The sequence below is a fragment of the Rhinoderma darwinii genome, chromosome 1 (genome assembly GCF_050947455.1).
Source record: "Rhinoderma darwinii isolate aRhiDar2 chromosome 1, aRhiDar2.hap1, whole genome shotgun sequence".
Lineage (NCBI taxonomy): Eukaryota > Metazoa > Chordata > Amphibia > Anura > Rhinodermatidae > Rhinoderma > Rhinoderma darwinii.
In genome coordinates, this window is record NC_134687.1 from 227,357,320 (window position 1) to 227,377,836 (window position 20,517).

The 20,517-nt window shown below is 44.1% G+C and overlaps 1 protein-coding gene across 8 annotated transcripts in view; it reads left to right on the top strand.

Moving 5' to 3' along the window:
• Positions 1-20,517, top strand: part of LOC142759603 (PH and SEC7 domain-containing protein 3-like) — a 683,786-nt gene that overhangs the window by 425,231 nt on the left and 238,038 nt on the right. For 6 of the 8 annotated variants that reach the window (XM_075861983.1, XM_075861956.1, XM_075861973.1 and 3 more), the window contains one exon: positions 15,787-15,877. In XM_075861983.1, coding sequence (XP_075718098.1) covers positions 15,787-15,877 — 91 coding nt within the window. The remainder of the gene's footprint in view (positions 1-15,786; positions 15,878-20,517) is intronic. The other 2 variants (XM_075861948.1, XM_075861962.1) reach the window with 1 other exon arrangement.

The window sequence follows — 20,517 nt, forward strand, 5'->3', positions numbered from 1 at the left end:
TGTGTATTTTTTAACATTTAATATTACTTTATTTTTAAATTTTAATTTACTGGCATATATCAGATATATGCCAGTACATTAGCCTGTGTACATATAGTACACAGGCAGTTGTTAGGCCATACCTAAGTATGCCCTAACAGGAAATATGCTAAGACAGCCCTGGGGTCCTTCAATAGACCCTGGGCTGTCTGGCCATATATGGTATTTCCATCAATCGCGTCACAGGCATTTCCTGTGATGCGATCCAGGGGCAACCCCTTCTCCTGTTCCCCTTAATGCTGCAGTCAGCTTTGATCGCAGCATTCAGGGGAATAGCGGCGGAGATGAGAGGTTTCTCTGACCTCTGCCGTTATAGAGTGGGGTTTCGGCTGTGTAATACAGTCATTGCCCCGCTCCTCACATTAAGTGCGCGCACGGTCAGCATAAGGTGCTGCGCTAATAAGCGGCAGTTCAGACACTCAAGAAAAAACATGGGGGTGTTTTTCACAGCGCCCGGCATGTTCTGTCTTCAGTGCCGCCGCACATTAGTGCAGTGCTGGCCGCATCGGATCATCCTGACGGCGCGCACTTGTCAGTACTCCAGAGCGGGGCAATGACTGTATTACACAGCCGCAGCCCCGCTCTCATACATTCCTGTGTTACAATACTGAGCTGTGCGGCCTCGCAGCTTAGTATCGAAATACATGAAACAACGGTATCGAACCGTTTGTGGATCCACAGTATCAAAACCGTATCGAAGTTTTGATGCATCGTGCATCGCTAGGTTAAATAATGTAATTGTTTTATAGTTGGGTTCGTAACGGACGCGGCGATACCAAATATGAGTAACTTTTAACTTTTTTTCATAATAAAGTATTTTGTAAGGGGAAAAAGTGGGGGGGCTTTATTTTTTTTTACTTGGGACATTTATTTATTCCAAACTTTATTTAAGTTTTTTTTAACTTTATTTTTAGTCCCACTGGGGGACTTTACTGTGCAAACTTTTGATTGCTATTATAATACATTGCAATACTTCAGTATTGCAGTGTATTATTGGCGGACAGTGTAAAACTGACAGGCACCTGCCGAGGAGAAAGTTGTGCCAGGATTTACCTCTGCTGTTGTTGCTTCTAGCCGCTTTCTCCTGCTGCTCCATAATACACAGGAATCCATCTAAGGGCCCGTTTATACCTGTGCTTGCCATTCTATCGTTTTCCTCTGTCAGAGGAGCATAACAAGGGAATAATCGGCAGTGCCGTTGCACCACGGGCATCACCGGTGGCCAACAGAACCCATTGACTTTAAAGGGTTCCGCCAAGTTTCCATCGGGGTGTACGTGGTTTTACCGGAAACAATAGGGCAGCATGCTGTGCTTTTGTTTCCGGTATTTTCGTGTATGTGTTTGTTTGTGTGGATGTGTGTATATATATATATATATATATATATATATATATATCACATAAACAACACAAAAGTTTGAACAGCATATTCCAATAAAATGAAACAAAAGGTGTGTGCAGGTGCAAGAACGCCTGTGATTGCAAATTTATACAGCACACAAGAAAATGGGGACAGCACACTGTGAACACTAATGCCACCTAAGCCACTAAATATAAATAAATATGCATTACTGCTAAATCTACTTACAATAGGGAGGTTCTTAGCGCAAATTTTGATCAAATTGTTTGAGCCCACCTACCATGACAAGGTGGGATCCTACGCTGCACATACACACAGAACTGAGACTAAACCTACATATTCTTGGGGATGGTAGGAACCAGCATTAAACTAATTTATTATATGAGAGATTTTATATTTTGGTGTCCTATTACTGTATGCGGTTTCACAGGATCTCTTTTTAAAAGAAGTCGGTTTATGCTGCCCTATTGGAGGACAGCATAAAGTAGTGACTAAGACCCGGATTATGGCGCTGTGTCACTTACTTTGAAATACTTTTGTGGTTTTAAAAACAAAAAACAAAACGGTTTTCTTGTGCAGCCTGTATTCATGAGCTGTGACTAACCCAGCCCTCCCGCCACTAATCGACATCTTTCTCCCGTTTGAAAAAAGCTGTCAATCAATGGTGAGTATACTAGCCGTAGCTTATGAGTATCAAGGACTACTTAGTGCCCTTTGTAGTCCCTGACATTCATGAGCTGCGGCTAGCCCCGCCTACCCGCCGTTGATCAGCATCTTATTTCCTTTGCAGAGTGACCGCGTATGAATATGGGCTGCAGGGAAAAAAACAGGATTTTATGAACACCACAATGCATTATCAGGGTCCCTGTCACATTATCTATGCTCAGATAGGACAGCATAAACTCTCTTCAAAGCATGAAGGAAGGGCAACAGCAGCGTAAAACAGATGGTGGATTTCAGACTACCTCAGATGTCCTGTAGACACTGTTGTTTATCTGCAGTCTGATCATAGCTGATGTTCTAAACGCAGCCAATGAACAAGCAATATTTTATGCGGTGTGAGGGTTTAGCATCAGGAGAGGTTGGTACAGTGGTTTCTTAGTAGCCAGAGACAGGGACACCGTGCATTAAAGTTCATAACAGGGCTTTGCCTGTGTTTTATTCTTGTCAAAGAAACAGCCTCTTGTACAACAAGGCAAAATACAAAATAAATCCTGCTCGGCTGAGCACTAACTAAACAAGATTTTATCTAACTATACCAAGTGCCTTCCTACCAGGCACTGGACACAAAGTAATAGAATACAGGCTACTCCAGACTTAGTAGTCTCCGGTCTGAGTCAGGGGTGAGACTGACACACACTGTGTCTGCACCTTTTTCCGGCTTTTCCTTAAGCCGAGATTGGAAAGCTAGAGCTTTCTATTGTAAAAATGTACTCATTCCCTGGAGCCTAGGATACATATGACCGGATTCTAGGGGAAATGTACCTTCCCTCAATGACTTTACCTGTCACTGTCTCACATGCCCTCTTCCTCTGTTCGAGCCCGTGGAATCGGACACATTTAGCTACAAGGCAGTGTGTCCTAGACAAAGCGTCAGAATTGCCCTGCAGTTTTCCTGCTCTGTGTTCCACAGTATATTTGAAGTTCTGCAAAGTAAGAAACGACCGTGTAACTCTTGAATTTCTCTCTTTAGCTTGACACATCCACGTAAGAGGAGAGTGATCTGTAACCAACCTAAACCGACGACCCAATAAATAATATCTCAGGGACTCAAGTGCCCACTTAATTGCCAAGCACTCACGTTCAACTATGCTATAGTTTTTCTCAGCCGGGGTAAGCTTTCTGCTCAAATACATCACAGGATGTTCCTCACCACCCACCTCTTGTGACAGAACTGCTCCGAGCCCCACATCAGAAGCATCAGTTTGGACAACAAACTCCTTTTTAAAGTCAGGAGTGACTAAGACTGGTTGGTTACACAGGGCCAGTTTCAACTCTTGAAAGGCGCTTTCAGCCTTCGTGTCCCACTTGACCATGACAGACTTACTTCCCTTGGTAAGATCTGTCAGGGGCGCTGCTGTGCTGGCAAAGTTTGGAATGAACCTGCGGTAAGAACCTACAATTCCTAGGAAAGCTCTGACCTGCTTTTTGGTTGAGGGCTGGGGCCAGTTTTGGATAGCCTCAACTTTGTTGACATGTGGCTTTATCACCCCTCTCCCAATTATGTACCCCAGATACCGTGCTTCCTCCAAGCCTAAGGAACATTTCTTTGGGTTTGCTGTTAACCCCGCGGCTCTGAGGGAGTTTAGTACTGCTTGTACTTTTGGTAAGTGGCTTTCCCAGTCATCACTGAAGATTATAATGTCGTCCAGATATGCCGAAGCATACCGACGATGGGGTTTGAGAACTATGTCCATTAACCTTTGAAAGGTCGCTGGAGCCCCATGTAGCCCAAATGGTAAACAAATATATTGAAACAGACCATCCGGGGTGATGAACGCAGTTTTCTCTTTGGCGCCCTCCGTGAGGGGTACTTGCCAATAGCCTTTGGTTAAATCAAGTGTTGAAAAATACCTTTAATGGCCCAGTCTCTCTATTAACTCGTCAACTCTTGGCATTGGGTATGCGTCAAACTTTGACATCTCATTTAACTTGCGGAAGTCGTTACAGAAACGTAATGACCCATCTAGTTTCGGAATCAATACAATGGGACTTGACCACTCACTTTTTGACTCTTCAATAATCCCAAGGTCTAGCATTTTCTTGACCTCCTCAGATATGGCTTGTCTGCAAGCTTCAGGGACTTTGTAGGGTTTCAAGTGGACCCGAACCTGAGGTTCGGTCACAATGTCATGTTTTATTATACTAGTCTGTCCTGGCAGTTCTGAAAACACGTCTGTGTTTCTCTGCACAAACTCTTTTGTCTCCTGTTTCTGTGGCTTTGCGAGGGATTCTGACACATACACATCTGGGTTAAGACTATAGGGGGTACTTACTGCCACGAGGGTCTCTCTTTCTTTCCATGGCTTAATTAAGTTTGCATGGTATAACTGCACTGTCTTCCTTTTACCTGGTTGGTAAACTTTATAATTTACATCCCCCACCTTTTCAATTATCTCATACGGCCCTTGCCATCTAGCAAGAAATTTGCTTTCTACGGTTGGCACTAAGACCAACACTCGATCACCAGAGTTAAAATTTCTAACTCTAGCAGTTCGGTTATACACCCTGCTCTGAGCATCCTGAGCTTGCTCCAAGTGTTCCTTAACTATCGGCATGACCGCAGCGATTCGGTCTTGCATCAACGTGACATGCTCAATTACACTCCTATAAGGTGTGCACTCTTGCTCCCAGGTTTCCTTGGCTATGTCCAGGATACCACGGGGTTGTCTGCCGTATACAAGTTCAAAAGGAGAAAACCCTGTGGATGATTGAGGAACTTCACGCACAGCGAACATCAAATAGGGCAGAAGACAGTCCCAATCCTTCCCATCCTTACTAACCACCTTCCTCAACATCTCTTTTAATGACTTATTGAATCTTTCGACAAGACCATCAGTTTGAGGGTGATATATAGAGGTACGCAGGTGTTTAATTTTCAGCAGTTTACATAATTCCTTGGTGATTTTGGACATAAAGGGAGTTCCCTGATCGGTAAGGATTTCCTTAGGTAAACCAGTACGGGAAAACATGTAAAACAACTCTCTTGCAATGGCTTTTGAAGAGGAATTTCGCAAAGGGACTGCCTCAGGGTAGCGTGTGGCATAGTCCAACACCACTAGGATATATTGATGTCCTCTAGAGGATTTGACTAAAGGGCCGACCAGATCCATGGCAATTCTTTCAAAAGGGATCCCAATGATAGGCAAAGGCACCAGCGGACTCCTAAAATGTGGCATAGGAACCGTTATCTGACACTCCGGGTAGGACTCGCAATACCTCTGAACTTCCGTATATACCCCCGGCCAGAAGAATCGTTGTAAGATACGCTCTCTGGTCTTTTCGCAACCTAGATGTCCACCCAGCACGTGTTTATGAGCCAGGTCCAACACCGTTCTACGATACGGTTGGGGTATTACCAGCTGTTCAACAACCTCCCCACGTACGTTATCTATCCGATACAGCAAATCCTGGTTAACCGCCATGTGTGGAAACAACTTATCAGCCCCTGGATGTTGAGTCACTCCATTTAATACCTTAGTATTTTCCCTGGCTTTTACCAATGTGGGATCGCTAAGTTGAGCAGTCCCAAAATTTTTACGTGATACATTTAACTCTGGTATATCAGAAATTTCCTCCTGCTCATCTGTTTCACCAGCAAAAACAGCCAGAGGAAATTTATCAGGCTCAGTGGTCACCCCTACTGCTGGCACCTCAGCATCCTCGTTAAAGGCTTCTGGGCTAATCACAGCACACACATTAATACCATCATTAACATTTACAGTGGAGGTTACATCTTTCTTCCTCCACAAGTCCCAGAACACTGGGAAGTCTCTAGAGTGACCAAAGCGGTGGGGTATTCTTTAGTGTCCCCATGAATGCACAGGAACCGTATACTATGTCCTCTGAATGTTCCAGGGTCTATCAGGCTGGCATGCACCAGGGTAACCAGACTCCCAGAATCCAGCAAGGCACTCTCAGTACACCCTTCCACTTTTACGACACACATTTGTTGTTCAGTCTCGTAAACCGTCTCAGCAGAACAAACAGGACGTGCAAACAAGGATATTCGCCTTGCTGCATCACACTCCATTGGCTCAGTAGTCAGGGGACAATTGGCAGCAATATGCCCAGGTCCATAACACCGCCAGCACCGTATGCGGCCCCGGTCCCCAACTTGAGACCCTCGTCTGGCCTTCAGTGTCTCTCTGGGATTTCTTCCCTCCGTCTGCTCCTCTTCTGAGCCACCTCCCTTAAAGACATTTCTCACCCCTCTAGTAAATGGAACAGTCTTACCGGGTGCTCCGCACGATTTGCTGTTCCTGGGGTTAGAACATCCAGGCGGTACTTCTTGGAGTAGATCCTGAGTAGCTCTGTACCTTTCAATCAGGTTCACCAGCTGTTCCGCATCTGTAGGATCTCCTTGACCGACGCAACGCTGAACCTTCGGTGGTAAGGAGCGGATGTATTTGTCAAGCACCACTCTCTCCACGATCTGCGCAGGGGTTGATTCCTCTGGCTGTAGCCATTTCCTTGCAAGATGGACAAGATCATACATTTGTGATCGGGCAGGTAGGTGTTCCACAAAAGTCCAGTTGTGCACCCGTCGAGCACGCACATTCATATTAAGACCCAGACGGGCAAGGATCTCACCCTTCAGCTTGGAGTAATCCTTGGCATCCTGCTCATTGAGATCAAAGTACGCCTTTTGCGGCTCTCCGGTTAGGAAAGGTGCCACCACTGCTGCCCACTGATCTGAAGATAACTTCTCTCGTTCTGCCACTCGCTCAAACACCATGAGATAGGCCTCGACGTCGTCGGTGGGTGTCATCTTCTGCAGAGATGTCTGTACCGCTGCACGAGTGGTTTGGCGCAAACCATGAGGCCCTGCTGACCTCTCCACTGAGGCCTGAATTTGGTCCTGCAAATGGCGATTAATTTGCTGCTGTTCTTTTAAGGCCAGTCTGTGGGCTTCACCTAGCAGAATATTGGTTTCAGCCTGTGCACGCATGGCTTCCTCATGCACCATTCGCTGAGTCGCACTGGCTTCTTGCAGAGCTGTGCTTATCTTCCCCATGTTGATATTAGCCTGAATCAGCTGTTTAAGTATTTCATCCATTTTAACAGTCTCTTTTTCTAACCCTGTTGCCGCCTTCACCCAAGACATATGCTTCCAAGCACTCTCGGGGAGAAAAAAATCATGTTGTTGCCCCTAGCAACGATTTTCCGCTTGGAGCAGCAAAAGTCCTTTTAAATAGGTGTATGTCTCTTTAAGACCGTGCCCGCATTCTCCACCATATGTGAGGGTTTAGCATCAGGAGAGGTTGGTACAGCGGTTTCTTAGTAGCCAGAGACAGGGACACCGTGCATTAAAGTTCATAACAGGGCTTTGCCTGTGTTTTATTCTTGTCAAAGAAATAGCCTCTTGTACAAGAAGGCAAAATACAAAATAAATCCTGCTCGGCTGAGCACTAACTAAACAAGATTTTATCTAACTATACCAAGTGCCTTCCTACCAGGCACTGGACACAAAGTAACACAGGTCTTTTACTCACATAGAATACAGGCTACTCCAGACTTAGTAGTCTCCGGTCTGAGTCAGGGGTGAGACTGACACACACTGTGTCGGCACCTTTTTCTGGCTTTTCCTTAAGCTCAGATTGGAAAGCTAGAGCTTTCTATTGTAAAAATGTACTCATTCCCTGGAGCCTAGGATACATATGACCTGATTCTAGGGGAAATGTACCTTCCCTCAATGACTTTACCTGTCACTGTCTCACAGCGGCCAATAAAAGGGTAGCTTGTCAGCAGCACATCTCCTTGTGTAAACAGAGGATATGCTGTAGAGATGATTCAAATGTATGAGAAAGAACAATGGTAGTAACAATTGCTTGTACCCATACTCCCGATCATTGCTTTATTTAAATGGAGCAAAGGAGAGATGATCAACATGCTGTATTGTAGATCGGCACTTGTTTCCCGGGAGAAAATGCCCTACAGCTACTGTCTGCTTTTTAGGCAGTGTTTTGTATAGTAGTGATGTTTTGATAAGAAGTTTCTGTTTTGTAAGGGCATATGACCAGAGAGAGTAATAAAAAAGATTAGTATGGGGGGGCGTGGCCAGGCACGGATGTGAGCGGTCGCACTGAACCTTAGCTCCGTGTGCTGAACCCTGTATTTCATCCTGTGGAGAAAGTATTTCAGCCAAAATTCCTTACCTGTTGAGATAGAAGGGTAGGAAACCCACTCGGCACAATATGGGACCCTCCAAGACTTCGGGAGCAGTAGAAAAACTGAGAGAGTTCGCCAGGAACTCGGGACAAGATGGCGCCCGGGGGGAGAAGTCCTCGTCGGCACATGTTCAGGAGGGACAGCCTGCTATACTCACCACTGCAGGGGAGGCGTCGCCCCCCGAGTTAACGCTGAAGCAGGTGACAGAGACCCTCCTGGCGGCGATCCTGGAGACGCGTACCTCAGTTACAACGAAAGTGGAGGAGGTGAAGGTGGATGTCGGTCTGATGCGGCAGGACCTCCATAATCTGAGGGATCGGGTAACTCAGGTTGAGACAAGGGTCTCGGACCTGGAGGACGTAACGGCAGCAGTGCCGCGCACGCTGAGGGACCTGTCGGGGAAAGTGGAGCTGTGGCGCCGAAAAGCAGACGATCTGGAGAATCGGCTGAGAAGAAATAATCTGAGGATCATAGGCCTCCCTGAAAGGTCGGAAGGACCCAGGCCAGATGAATTTGTAGAGAAGTGGCTGAAAGACCTATTCCCGGATACAGTATTTTCAATGGCTTTTGCTGTGGAAAGGGCGCACAGAGTACCGGCGAAACCACCACCACCCGGGGCGAATCCCAGGCCATTGCTGGCGAGATTGCTAAATTGCAAGGACCGAGATATGGTGCTGCAGGCGGCGAGGCGCAAAGGAGAGATCAGAGTGGAGAACACGACGGTGTCCATCTTCCCGGATTTCTCCCCGTAGTTACAACGACAGAGGGCCTCGTACATGCACGTCAAGAGACGACTTCGGGAGAGTCAGATCCCATATTCTATGGCGTACCCCGCGCAACTGAGAGTAGTGGATGGAGAGAGATCCGTGTTTTTCACTACCCCAGAGGCGGCAGATGAGTGGCTCACCAGACATGGACGATCTCCTCGACGCTGACTTGAAGACCATGTTTTATATGCAGGGGACAGTGAGTTTACATGATTGTAATGTGCATTCTATGAGGGGTCCCTATGCAGTTGATATTTGTCCATGCACAAACATGGGTTATATACACTTGGAAGTATTCCTGATGTACTGAGTATATGTATGTACTAAGCCTTGAAGAAGATAAGGGGAGAGGGGCAAACATATTGATGTGTCATGGGAGTTAAAGTGTTATCGTTTAAATAAGGGGATTAACCGCCCTCACATATATGTAAGCTATGAGGAAGGGAACATGGAATCTTATATGGCTGAAATACAGCTTAACAAAGGGTGAAGCCATTGAAAAGGTACTATTGTCTATCTTGATTCCTCTGTGTTACTAACCTTAACAGTGGAAACTTCCCCCTTTTTGTTTGCAATTTTGTATGCCTTGTAGGCTTAAGCAGCTCCTGATGAGCTTAATTGTTCAAAGTTACTGGTTTATGGTTCGATACGGTTTTTCATGCCTGCTACATGATGACATGGGAACAGGGCCCCATTATCATTGCTCGCTGATTGTGGGGGGATGGTGCCTCCATATAGAGATATGGCATAGAAAGGAATATGGCGACACTTAAATTTATGTCCTGGAATGTGAGGGGGATGGGATCTTTTCTGTACTACGGAGTCACATGCCTCATATTATATGCCTTCAGGAAACGCATCTTACGGCAGATAGGGTACATATGCTGAGTAAATCTTGGATTCAATGGGGGCGGCATGCCACTAGATCCTCAGCATCACGGGGAGTGTCACTGCTAGTACATAGGAATCTGCGCTGGGAGGCGTTACATACAAGAATAGATGCTGATGGCAGATATGTGCTAGTTCATGCTAATGTAAACTATCCCTTATGTCATAATTGGTATCTACAACCCGCCACAGGGCTCAATAAATATAATCAGTGAGGCCATCTCATTTGCATCCACTTATCAGGAGGCACGAGTTATATTAATGGGGGACCTGAACCTCACCATAGACCCTCTGTTGGATCGCTTCACTGTCAGGACTGGCCCCCGGGACCCCATGAGTCCCACGCCGCTAGCATCTCTGATAGATGAGATGGGATGGTTGGATCTATGGAGAGTGAGCCACCCGGGAATAAGGGAATACACGTGCCATACTCCACAGTTTAACGCATTGTCTCGCATTGACTACGTGTTCGGATCTCCCGCCATTTTCTCAAGCATGGAGTCTATAGAGCACCTGCCCAGGGGGGTGTCAGACCATAGCCCGATTCTTTTACAGTTAAATCAGCGGGCAGAGGGAATGAGGGGAGCTTTTAAAATACACCCATTTTGGTTGCAATTGTTTACGGGGAATGACAAAATACCTGACCAACTAGATGTCTTTTTAGGAGCTCATTCACTAGAACAAAATAGTGCATTGGTATGGGATACACTAAAGGCATACCTGAGAGGGTGCTTGAGATCCTCTATATCCTATGTTAAACGCTCCTCAGCCAAACAAGAAGTGGATTTAGCACAACAATGCAGGGATTTAGAGGATACTTTTGTACGGGACCCTACCCAGGTTAATAGAGAAGCTTGGCTGGCAGCGGGTAGACAATATTTGCTTCTAGTTAAGGAGTAGGCAGCGAGAAAGATATTCTTCTCTAAACAATCCTTTTTTGAACACGGTAACCAGTCGAGTAAGTTGCTTGCACAAATAGCGAAACAGAATACCATGTCCCCCCCAGTGCTACGTATATCCCAACCAAATCAGGGTACGGCTACTACGCCACTAGACATACTGAACAGATTCACAGATTTTTATGGAGAGCTTTACACTTCGCAGGCACAGTATTCTATGGAGGAATTGAACACCTATTTAGATGGGGCAAACTTTCCAGAGTTGTCAGAGGAGAATAGAATAAAGTTAGAGGCCCCTTTCTCGATACAGGAGATTGAAGAATGCTTATCTTCCATGACAAAAGGGAAGGCATCGGGTCCGGATGGACTCCCCCCTAGAGGTGTATATTAAATATGCTGATGTTCTAAATCCCCAGTTGTTAACTGTATTTGAGGACACCTTTCAGAGGGGTGAGCTACCTGTCTCGATGAAAGATGCCACTATAGTTGTCATTTTGAAACCAGGGAAAAGGAATGTGGGTCGTACCGCCCGATATCCCTACTCAATGTGGATTATAAAATTCTAACCAAACTTTTAGCTAATAGACTCAGCGGCGCTATCACAGACATTATCCATCCAGACCAATCCGGTTTTATCCCAGGCAAATCAACATCGGATAATATCCGCAGAGCTCAGGTGGTGACCCAGATAGGGTGGTGGGAGCAGCAGGACTGGGCGTTGGCCTCGTTGGATGCGGCTAAGGCCTTTGATTCAGTGGAGTGGCCTTATTTGTTTGAGCTCCTCCGCAGATTTGGATTTGGCGAGAGCTTCCTTAAATGGATTAAAATCCTATACAAAGATCCAAGAGCATCGGTGTTGGTCAATAGGATTTTGTCCCCCTCCTTTCGTCTCCATAGAGACACGAGGCAGGGATGTCCTCTGTCCCCTCTTCTGTTTGCAGTGGCCATTGAACCCCTGGCTATCCGCATCCGTCGGGATGCGGCTTTTCAGGGTATCCGCATAGGACCACGGGAGGATCGGATCGGTCTCTATGCTGATGACATGATTTTGTATATGGCTAATCCAAACGCCTCCTTACAATGACAGTGACAATACAGTGACAATGAGCAATGACAATACTGGAAGAGTTTGGACGGTTCTCAGGCCTATATATTAATTGGAGTAAGTCATTTCTTATGCCCCTTAGACCCGATAACTGTGGGTGGGACACAGACTTCCAGGGCCTGCAGGTGGTTTCCTGTTTTAAATACTTAGGGGTCTTTATAGTTAGGGCTAGCGTCACTTCATATGATTTTAATATATATCCCCTGTTGACATATCTGAGAGATAAATTTGCTATCTGGAAGGTGCTCCCTATATCGACCGCAGGAAGAATAAATTTAATTAAAATGATAGTGCTGCCCAAAATGTTATATCTCCTAGAACACGCGGACTCCCTGGTCCCTAAACGATTTTTCAGCCTGGTGAGCTCTTTATTTTCCTCATTTGTATGGGGGGAGAGTCGCCCCAAGCTTAAAATTAGCACGCTCCAACGCCCCCAAGGAACAGGCGGGGGCCGCTCTACCTGACGTGTTCCTATACTACTTGGCAGGCCAGCTAAGATATATAAAGGCATGGGTGGCTGAGGAACCAATGCCTAATGCAGAACTCCACTTAGCCCATTTTCTTCGGATCCCTTCTTTGTGGCCCATACTTGAGCCACATGGATATAGCCCTAGGCATTCCTTGCCAATAATCAAACTAGCCAGGCAGGTCTGGTCACATGTTAAGAAAGTTCTGGAATGGGAGGACATAGTTGCAGAACTGCCACTTTGGTCTCATCAGGGTCTGTCTCATTTTAGGAGGATGCAGGATTCTGATTTTTGGATTGAATTAGGCATAACAGAGGTGCAAAACCTGATAGATGATGAGGGACATATGATATCAGCCAGAGAGATACAAGATACATTCCGGATACCTGAGAGGGATACATTCCGATGTGTTCAGATTAGACATGCTTTACAATCCCAGTTCAGGGAAGATCAGAGATCCATTTCTTCACTTCCACTCATTGGTATTCTGAGAACACAGGGGCCACGGGGGATGGTATCGGCCCCTTATACTTACCTTCTGTCGCAGAGGGTCGCTCACGCTGAGATGTCGGTTGAGGTTGGATGGAGGGGTCTTATTCCCACATTATCCAGTGAGGACTGGGGGGAGGCCATGGGGTCGCATCTCTTGGTCTCGCCTGCAGCGAACAATAAATTGACGCAATTGTACATCGTACACAGGTGTTATATTACCCCTATCAGATTATATCGGATGGGAAGGGCGCCCAGCACACGATGCCCTAGATGCGATCAAGACAAGGCTGGCTTTGATCACATGATGTGGTTATGCCCAGTCATAGCCAACTTTTGGGAAGAAGTGACGCAAATAATGTCCTCAATTATGACCAATCCAATCCCGTGTGAACCAGGTCTCTGCTTATTGGGGCTACTGGGAGGGGGGTCGTGGACACACTATGAAGGTATCTTCCTGCGAGAAGCCCTGTTCTTAGCCAGAAAAGTGATAGCCATCCGATGGATGGGGGACACTTTTCCGGATGCATCACAATGGAAAATCCTGGTCAATTCTATTCTCCCATATGTAAACATAGTATATAAGCATAGAGGATGTCAATATAAATTCTTGAAAATTTGGGTAGAGTGGTGTTCCTCGCCTCTTACTTCCTTTAGCGTGGGCGACCTTAGAGAATCCTTACCACTTCACGTAGGAGGGAATTTAGATTTATTTGGCTAGGTATTAACTACCCTAGGTGTGATAATGGAGCATGGATCTGGTAAATAATTGCGACTTGTATGTTTGCAGGTTCACAAATAAGTGGGACACTGACCTGCGTGCAGTGAATATTCGGAGTCTCCTGTGACTCACCGTCATGTATAAATGTATAATGCAAACTATTGTTTCTAATGTGCATTCATGGTATGCAGGAACGTTAATGTTAATGTTACTGTTTTGTTTTTTACTGATGATTTCTGTATGTACTATTAGGCTGGGTTCACACGACCATGTTACGTCCGTAATGTACGGAACGTATTTCGGCCGGAAGACCCGGACCAAACACACTGCAGGGGGCCGGGCTCCTAGCATCATAGTGATGTACGACGCTAGGAGTCCCTGCCTCTGCGTGGAACTACTGTCCCGTACTGTAATCATGATAACAGTACGGGACAGTTGTCCTGCAGCGAGGCAGGGACTCCTAGCATCGTACATCACTATGATGCTAGGAGCCCGGCTCCCTGCACTGTGTTCGGTCCGGGTCTTCTGGCCGAAATACGTTCCATACTTTACGGACGTAACATGGTCGTGTGAACCCAGCCTTACAATAAAACGAGTTTAAAAATAAAATAAAAAGAATAGTATGGAGGCATGAAGTCATCCTTTTAAATATAAGGAATTTTGAATGCATGAAAAATGATCTTGAAGAACTTTGATTCTGTGGTAAATGAACTCTGTAGAATCTCTAATGGGACTCTGAATAAATATGTCATACTATAAGTTAACATTTTGCTGTATAGTGTGGCACAAACGTGATAACTGTTCCGCATGTAAAAACACACGTTTGCAGATTCGGCACTGAAAAATACCAGAAGTGAATATGGCCTTTATCAATGTCCTCTTTCTCTTCTAGCTTTGATGCAGAAGTGTTCATTTTAGAAAAACTTTACAAATTACTATACAAAAGTATCAATGAATATCAGGCTTATTTTTCATAAATATATAGACTTGAAAAAAGCCATGTGTAGTGTGTTCTTTTTTTTTTGTCACTTTGAAGGGTCAAATTAATATTAACTGTCCTATTCACGTACTACTATATTTTTGACATATTTAGGCAACATTGTAAATTATTAGTTTACAACAAGGTATATAAATATATGTGGAATATTGAACTCTGCTATCACGTGCATTTTTACCATGGCAGTAAATAAGGATAATCACGATGTGAATTACTATTGACTGAATTCATGAAGGAAATGTGAGCTGTTCATTATAGTCGGGATTGTTCCTTCTGAGTATCCGGTGCATCTAACATAGCTAGCCGTTTTTACTATGTCACTAGATATCTTTTTGTACATGTATATGTGGTCTGCTGCCCAGTAGTAATCGGGTCATATCCAGGTAACAACTTGATCATCAATATTAATTTGTTGTATCAGTTTTAATTCCGCATAGACATTTATAAACTCTAGTATACAGTTAGAACTGGGGTTCTATATCACCCCAACGCTTAAAGCATGTAAATGTTTTTTATTGTATGTCGTTTTGAGGCTCGTTCATGATTCAATATTATTTCCCCACACTATTTGATGAATGTTCCTTCCTGACAGATATGTTTTACCAAGCATAGCATTTTGGCACTCGTCACAGAACTGAAGTGTATCTAATGATTTATTACAGGCAAAGGTTTGATTAGTCATGGCCAGGTCATCTGTCTTGTATAGTGTTGAAGAAAGGTGTGATGGTAATTTATAAGAGCGCCATCACAAAGAGACATCTTAAACTAAATGGGGGGACGCTTTGTTTTAATACTTAAGATAACCTAAAATGTGCAAGTTATTCCAATAATGCCTTCCAGATCAGTATACCGTATCAGGACAGTAGATGTAGTAGCGAATGACTTGCTTACTTCGTTTGCACTTCTTCTTACATTTGTCTTGAGTTAATCCTTGTACATGTCTCATTGCACATCCTGTAACTGCATAGACGTATTAGAAAGTTGGTTAACACCAATTATATTTGTGTTTGAAAAAAAAGCTTTACGGTCGTACGAAATCATAATTTCAGGCAATCAATCTTACAATATCTGTCTGTGACGTTGGTTCAGTCACATGATGGGGTTCTTCCTCAATGTGGGTACAAGGCAATATATCATTGTAATGCTTGACCTTTTTATTTTTCAGAATATTGGAAAGAGGATGAGCTGTCAGGAATTCATTGCCAATCTTCAAGGGGTGAATGAAGGCACAGATTTCCCACGGGGGCTACTCAAGGTCAGTCATACTGTTGTAAAATTTACCATCCCAGCACTGTAAAGGTTACATTATTATGTCACTATGCCCACCTATCATCAATATGTACTTTTTGGATATCATCCTTCTTATGTCAGAGATTCATCGTGCAGCTATGTTTGAGTGTTTGTTAAATTTTTCATAATTTACTTTGTTAAATGGTAAGACCAATCGTCTAGATTACTACCCGTTGTTACTGTAAGCTCCCTCTTTATGGTTGAGTGGGGTGAAAAATGTTGTACATCACAAAAGTGCATCTCCATTTTGGGAGCTAATTTCATTAATTGATTAGAAAACTACATAAGACTCTGTTCACATCACATTATGTGAACATTCTCGGTGTATATGCTGGGAAATCTCCTGGCACATACGCAGGACATAGCCATAGGCTCCCATTCACCAGACGGAGACCAAAACAGTGGCTTTTTGGCCACAGTTGGAGTGCTATGCGTTGGTTTACCTTTATACCTCTCTTCCATTGTTTATTTTTTGGCTTGATGACCTGCCATCCATAGTGACGCCATGACACGTGACCTTGGCAGCCAATTTCGTGAAGTTACTATTGCCAAAATGGCAATTTATTATTAGTCTTTAATTTTAGGTACGTACTGTACAAGGATGTTTCTTTCTTTTTTTTAATCTCGGATAAACCCTTTAAATATCAATAACCTTTATGGTGTAATTAGGGGAAATTCTACATATAGCAACAAACCACTCCCCGAGTAAAATATAAAATCACTGCAGTCCACCTTCCTAGTAATTTCCATAGAGATCAGTAGTTTCTTTTACTACTTCATCTGTTGGCTGGCAAATATGATCTAGGCAGACCGAAATCTCTGACTAGCTCTTGACGGGTTCAGGCTTTTCACAATCCACCAGAGCCCCTTCCATTTAGTAATTGACAGTGGTCTTTGCTTATTCTGACATTCACTGTGACTTGTCAGACATTTTTGAGGTTGAATTCCACCTTTAATGCTGAAAAGTAAATGCAGGATAAATGTGTTTTTCTTAAATTTATGACAAAGCATATTGTATTATTTTTTGTGATTTCTGTGTGTTACATTTTTTAGTAGAAAAGAGTCATGGTCCATGTTTAGTGTCACGGCCACATTTTCTAAAACAGTCCCTTGATCTGATAACACTAAATGCTTTTAGCTATACAGTGTTAGCATTTGAAGTGTATGCATTAGTGCTGGCTACATTTCAAAAGCAGGAGAGATGTTCTGAATTACAAGCCGAGGATATCAAAAAGAGTAATCTGAAAAGGAAATTAACGTTTCCAATAATTTCATAGCGTTTTTTTTAAATCTTGGATTTTATTTCTTATTTTAGAAATATTATTTAAAAATAAATAACTAATTATATATAATCTAAAAAAGTATTTGAGGCAGTACTCAAAAAAAGTAACGACAGAAAGGTGTGTTTATTCACCCCACCAGCGACATTTCGATCCAACTTACTGGGATCTTTATCAGGCCTGAGAAAGATCCCAGTAAGTTGGATCGAAACGTTGCTGTTGGGCTGAATAAACACACCTTTCTTTATTCACTATTTTGAAGTGCTGCCTCAAATTATTTTCATGTTGTATGCCTAAGGACTCCTAGCCTGTGTTGTTCGTGTCGGCGTGTTATCAATGACATGACTTCAAGGGGCTGTCACCTATTGCTGGAGTCCCCAAACAGAGCATCAACCAGCGCTTTGCTTGAGACTCCAGCACTACTCCCGACATTTGGTCAGTGACTTCATGGGTTTCCTATAGCTGTAGTTCCCAAGCAGATCATCAGCTGATGCCCTGGCCGGGGTCTCCAGCACTGCTGCCGATGTCACTGCCCATATATGGACAGTGACGTTGGCAGCAGTGCTGGGGTCCCCGGGCAGAGCATCAGATGATCTGCTCCAGAACTCCAGCTATAGGAAACCCCTGAAGTCACTGTCCATGTATGGACAGTGACGTCGGCAGCAGTACTGGAATCCCAGGCATCTAAGGGGTTAAACTTGCAGGATCTATCTCATTGCAGTGAAGTGACGGCTATAAAATATAGTCAACACATGCAAGTTATGGATCTGCGATCAGTGACCAAACCGTGTCATACACTTCTCATTGTTCCAGCCCATTGTTACAGGGTGATTGTTCAGTGAAAGAAGCTGGGCTGGAACAATGAGAAGTGTATGACGCTGATTGGTCACTGATTCGTCAGCGTCATACACTTCTCTTCACAACACCCAGTTGGTAAAAAGTAAAAACACGCCCAGTTGTCTATTAAGAAACAAATTAGCATAAATCTAAAATTGCTCATAACTTGGTCAAAAATGATCGTTTTTCAAAATAAAAACTACTGCTGTTATCTACATTACAGCGGCGATCAGATTATGTAGGAGACAGGGCACTTATAATCTGGTGACAGAGCCTCTTTAAGCAATGTCTTCAATAGAAGCAGCCCCAGCGATACTCTAAATATGTTAGATGATTTTTACTTGTCCTTAACCAGCAACCTTGTGATTTTACGACCTGACATTAATATTTAAATTGTTAAAATCCATATTAAGTGACAGAGAACTCCCTGGGGATGAGCACATTGCATACAACTCCACAATATATTTTCTATTACGTCAGGATGAGGTTGGAGCTGTGGATTATGAGTGGAGACAACAATTACCTTGAACATAAATGTATTTTTCCTTCTATATAAAGATACAGGACTGTTCTTTACTTTTATAGACAAATTGAGTACATATTAAGGGGGGCATATTTTAGAGGCAGCACATATAATACTTTTCGTTAATTTAGTTTTTTCCTTTTTAATATGATTTTTGCTTTTGGAGTTTTCCAACTAGAAAATTTGCATAATAAAAACTAAAATAAGAAAGGCCATTGGTATACTCAGGAATGAATGTACAAGGGTAGACAAACCAAATAAAGCCACTTTGATGCAATTCATGTAACATAATAAGAAAAAAAAACACCACTATTACTTTTTATGGGTTGCATACTGGGATGCAGGGCCGGCTCCAGGTTTGTGTGGGCCCTTGAGCGACACATACTTAGTGTGACCCTTTGCGGGGGTACTCACCGTGGCAGTAAAATGGCAGAAAACTGCAGTTTGTGCCCCCATATAGAAGTTAGGCCCTGTTTATGCCCCTACATAGAAGTGCCCTCTGTAGATAGTACCACACAGCCCCCCTGGTAGGTGGGGCCACACAGCCCCCCTGGTAGGTAGGGCCACACAGCCCACCTCCCTGCATGTAGTGCCACACAGCCACCCTCGCTGTAGGTAGTTGCATTCATTGGGGCTCCCTCCAGGAGTGGAATTCCCAGCCAGAGCATATATGGGTACTGACGCCAGGGGCTTCTCCAGGAGCGGAATCCCTGGCTAGAGCATCGGCAAACTCTGGCTGTGGATTCCGCTTCAAGAGGAGCCCCTGAAGTGGAATCCCCGAGCCAAAGCGTCGGTAACACTCTTGAGGAATTCCGCTCCTAGACAGAGGCTCCCTCTAGGAGCGTAATTCCCGTCAAGAGCATCTGCAACTCTTGGGGGAGCCATGATGGCAGCGTCAGCACCCAGCAGCCGAGTGGGCCCCCCCAAGGGTAGTGGGCCCCTGGCACTTGCCCTGGTTCGCCGGGTGCTGACGCCGGCCCTGCTTGGATGGGTGATTTGTTGCAGAATTGCATCCTGATGCAACCCTATGTGCCTGCTGTGTTGTGGATTGTGTTCTGTTGAATACATTCCTGCTGTCGTTGCCTGACCGCATATGTCCTACCTTGATGTAGGTGTTTACCCCTTGCATTAAAATATATTAACAACACATTTTCTGCATGAGGGAGGGGATTAAATATCGCCCTAGGATGTTTCTATTGATGTAAGACTATAGGCTGACAAGGTTTCCCAGCAAAGAGACTGCATGTCCTAGATGGAATAGGCTTTCTTGTGTCAGTATGAAAGCATTTTAGGGATGCAGCATGAAGGTACATCTGAAACCACAGCCAAAAGCTTTCTTTCAAGTGACTACTTGTAAATAAGTATGCAGATCTATATATTCTAAATATCTCATGGTTATTGGGTGGTACGAGCGTCTATTCCTTTCAGATAATCACCAGGCACTGAATTGGATTTAACTTACCTCATATTACTTTATTACTGGTTAAATGAATTTGTTGCTGTAAAGTGATCAAACCATGTTCTGCCAATGAAGCATTTCCCGTTACAAGTGACCTTTGTTGCATCATTTTCTGACCTTGTATAAGTGTATCAGTCAATGACATTTTAATGATTATCTTCCACCATCGACTCTACAGAAAGTAACCGCTTCAATGAATATACACTTAAAGGGTTTGTACAGGACTAAAAAAAACATGTCTGTTGTCTTCCAGAAACTGTGCCTCACTTGTCCCTGGGTTTTGTCTGCCATTGCAGCTCAGCTCCATTGAAGTGAATGGGACTGAGCTGCAATACCACACACAACCTGTGGACAGTTGTGGCACTGTTTTTGGTTGAAGTAGCCATGTTTTTATCATCTTGAACAACCCCTTCAATCCATACTTCTGTATTAATTATTGATCATATATGCACAACTGTCCGTGTTATTTTTTTTTACATACAGTATGCTGTTATTATTATTATTAT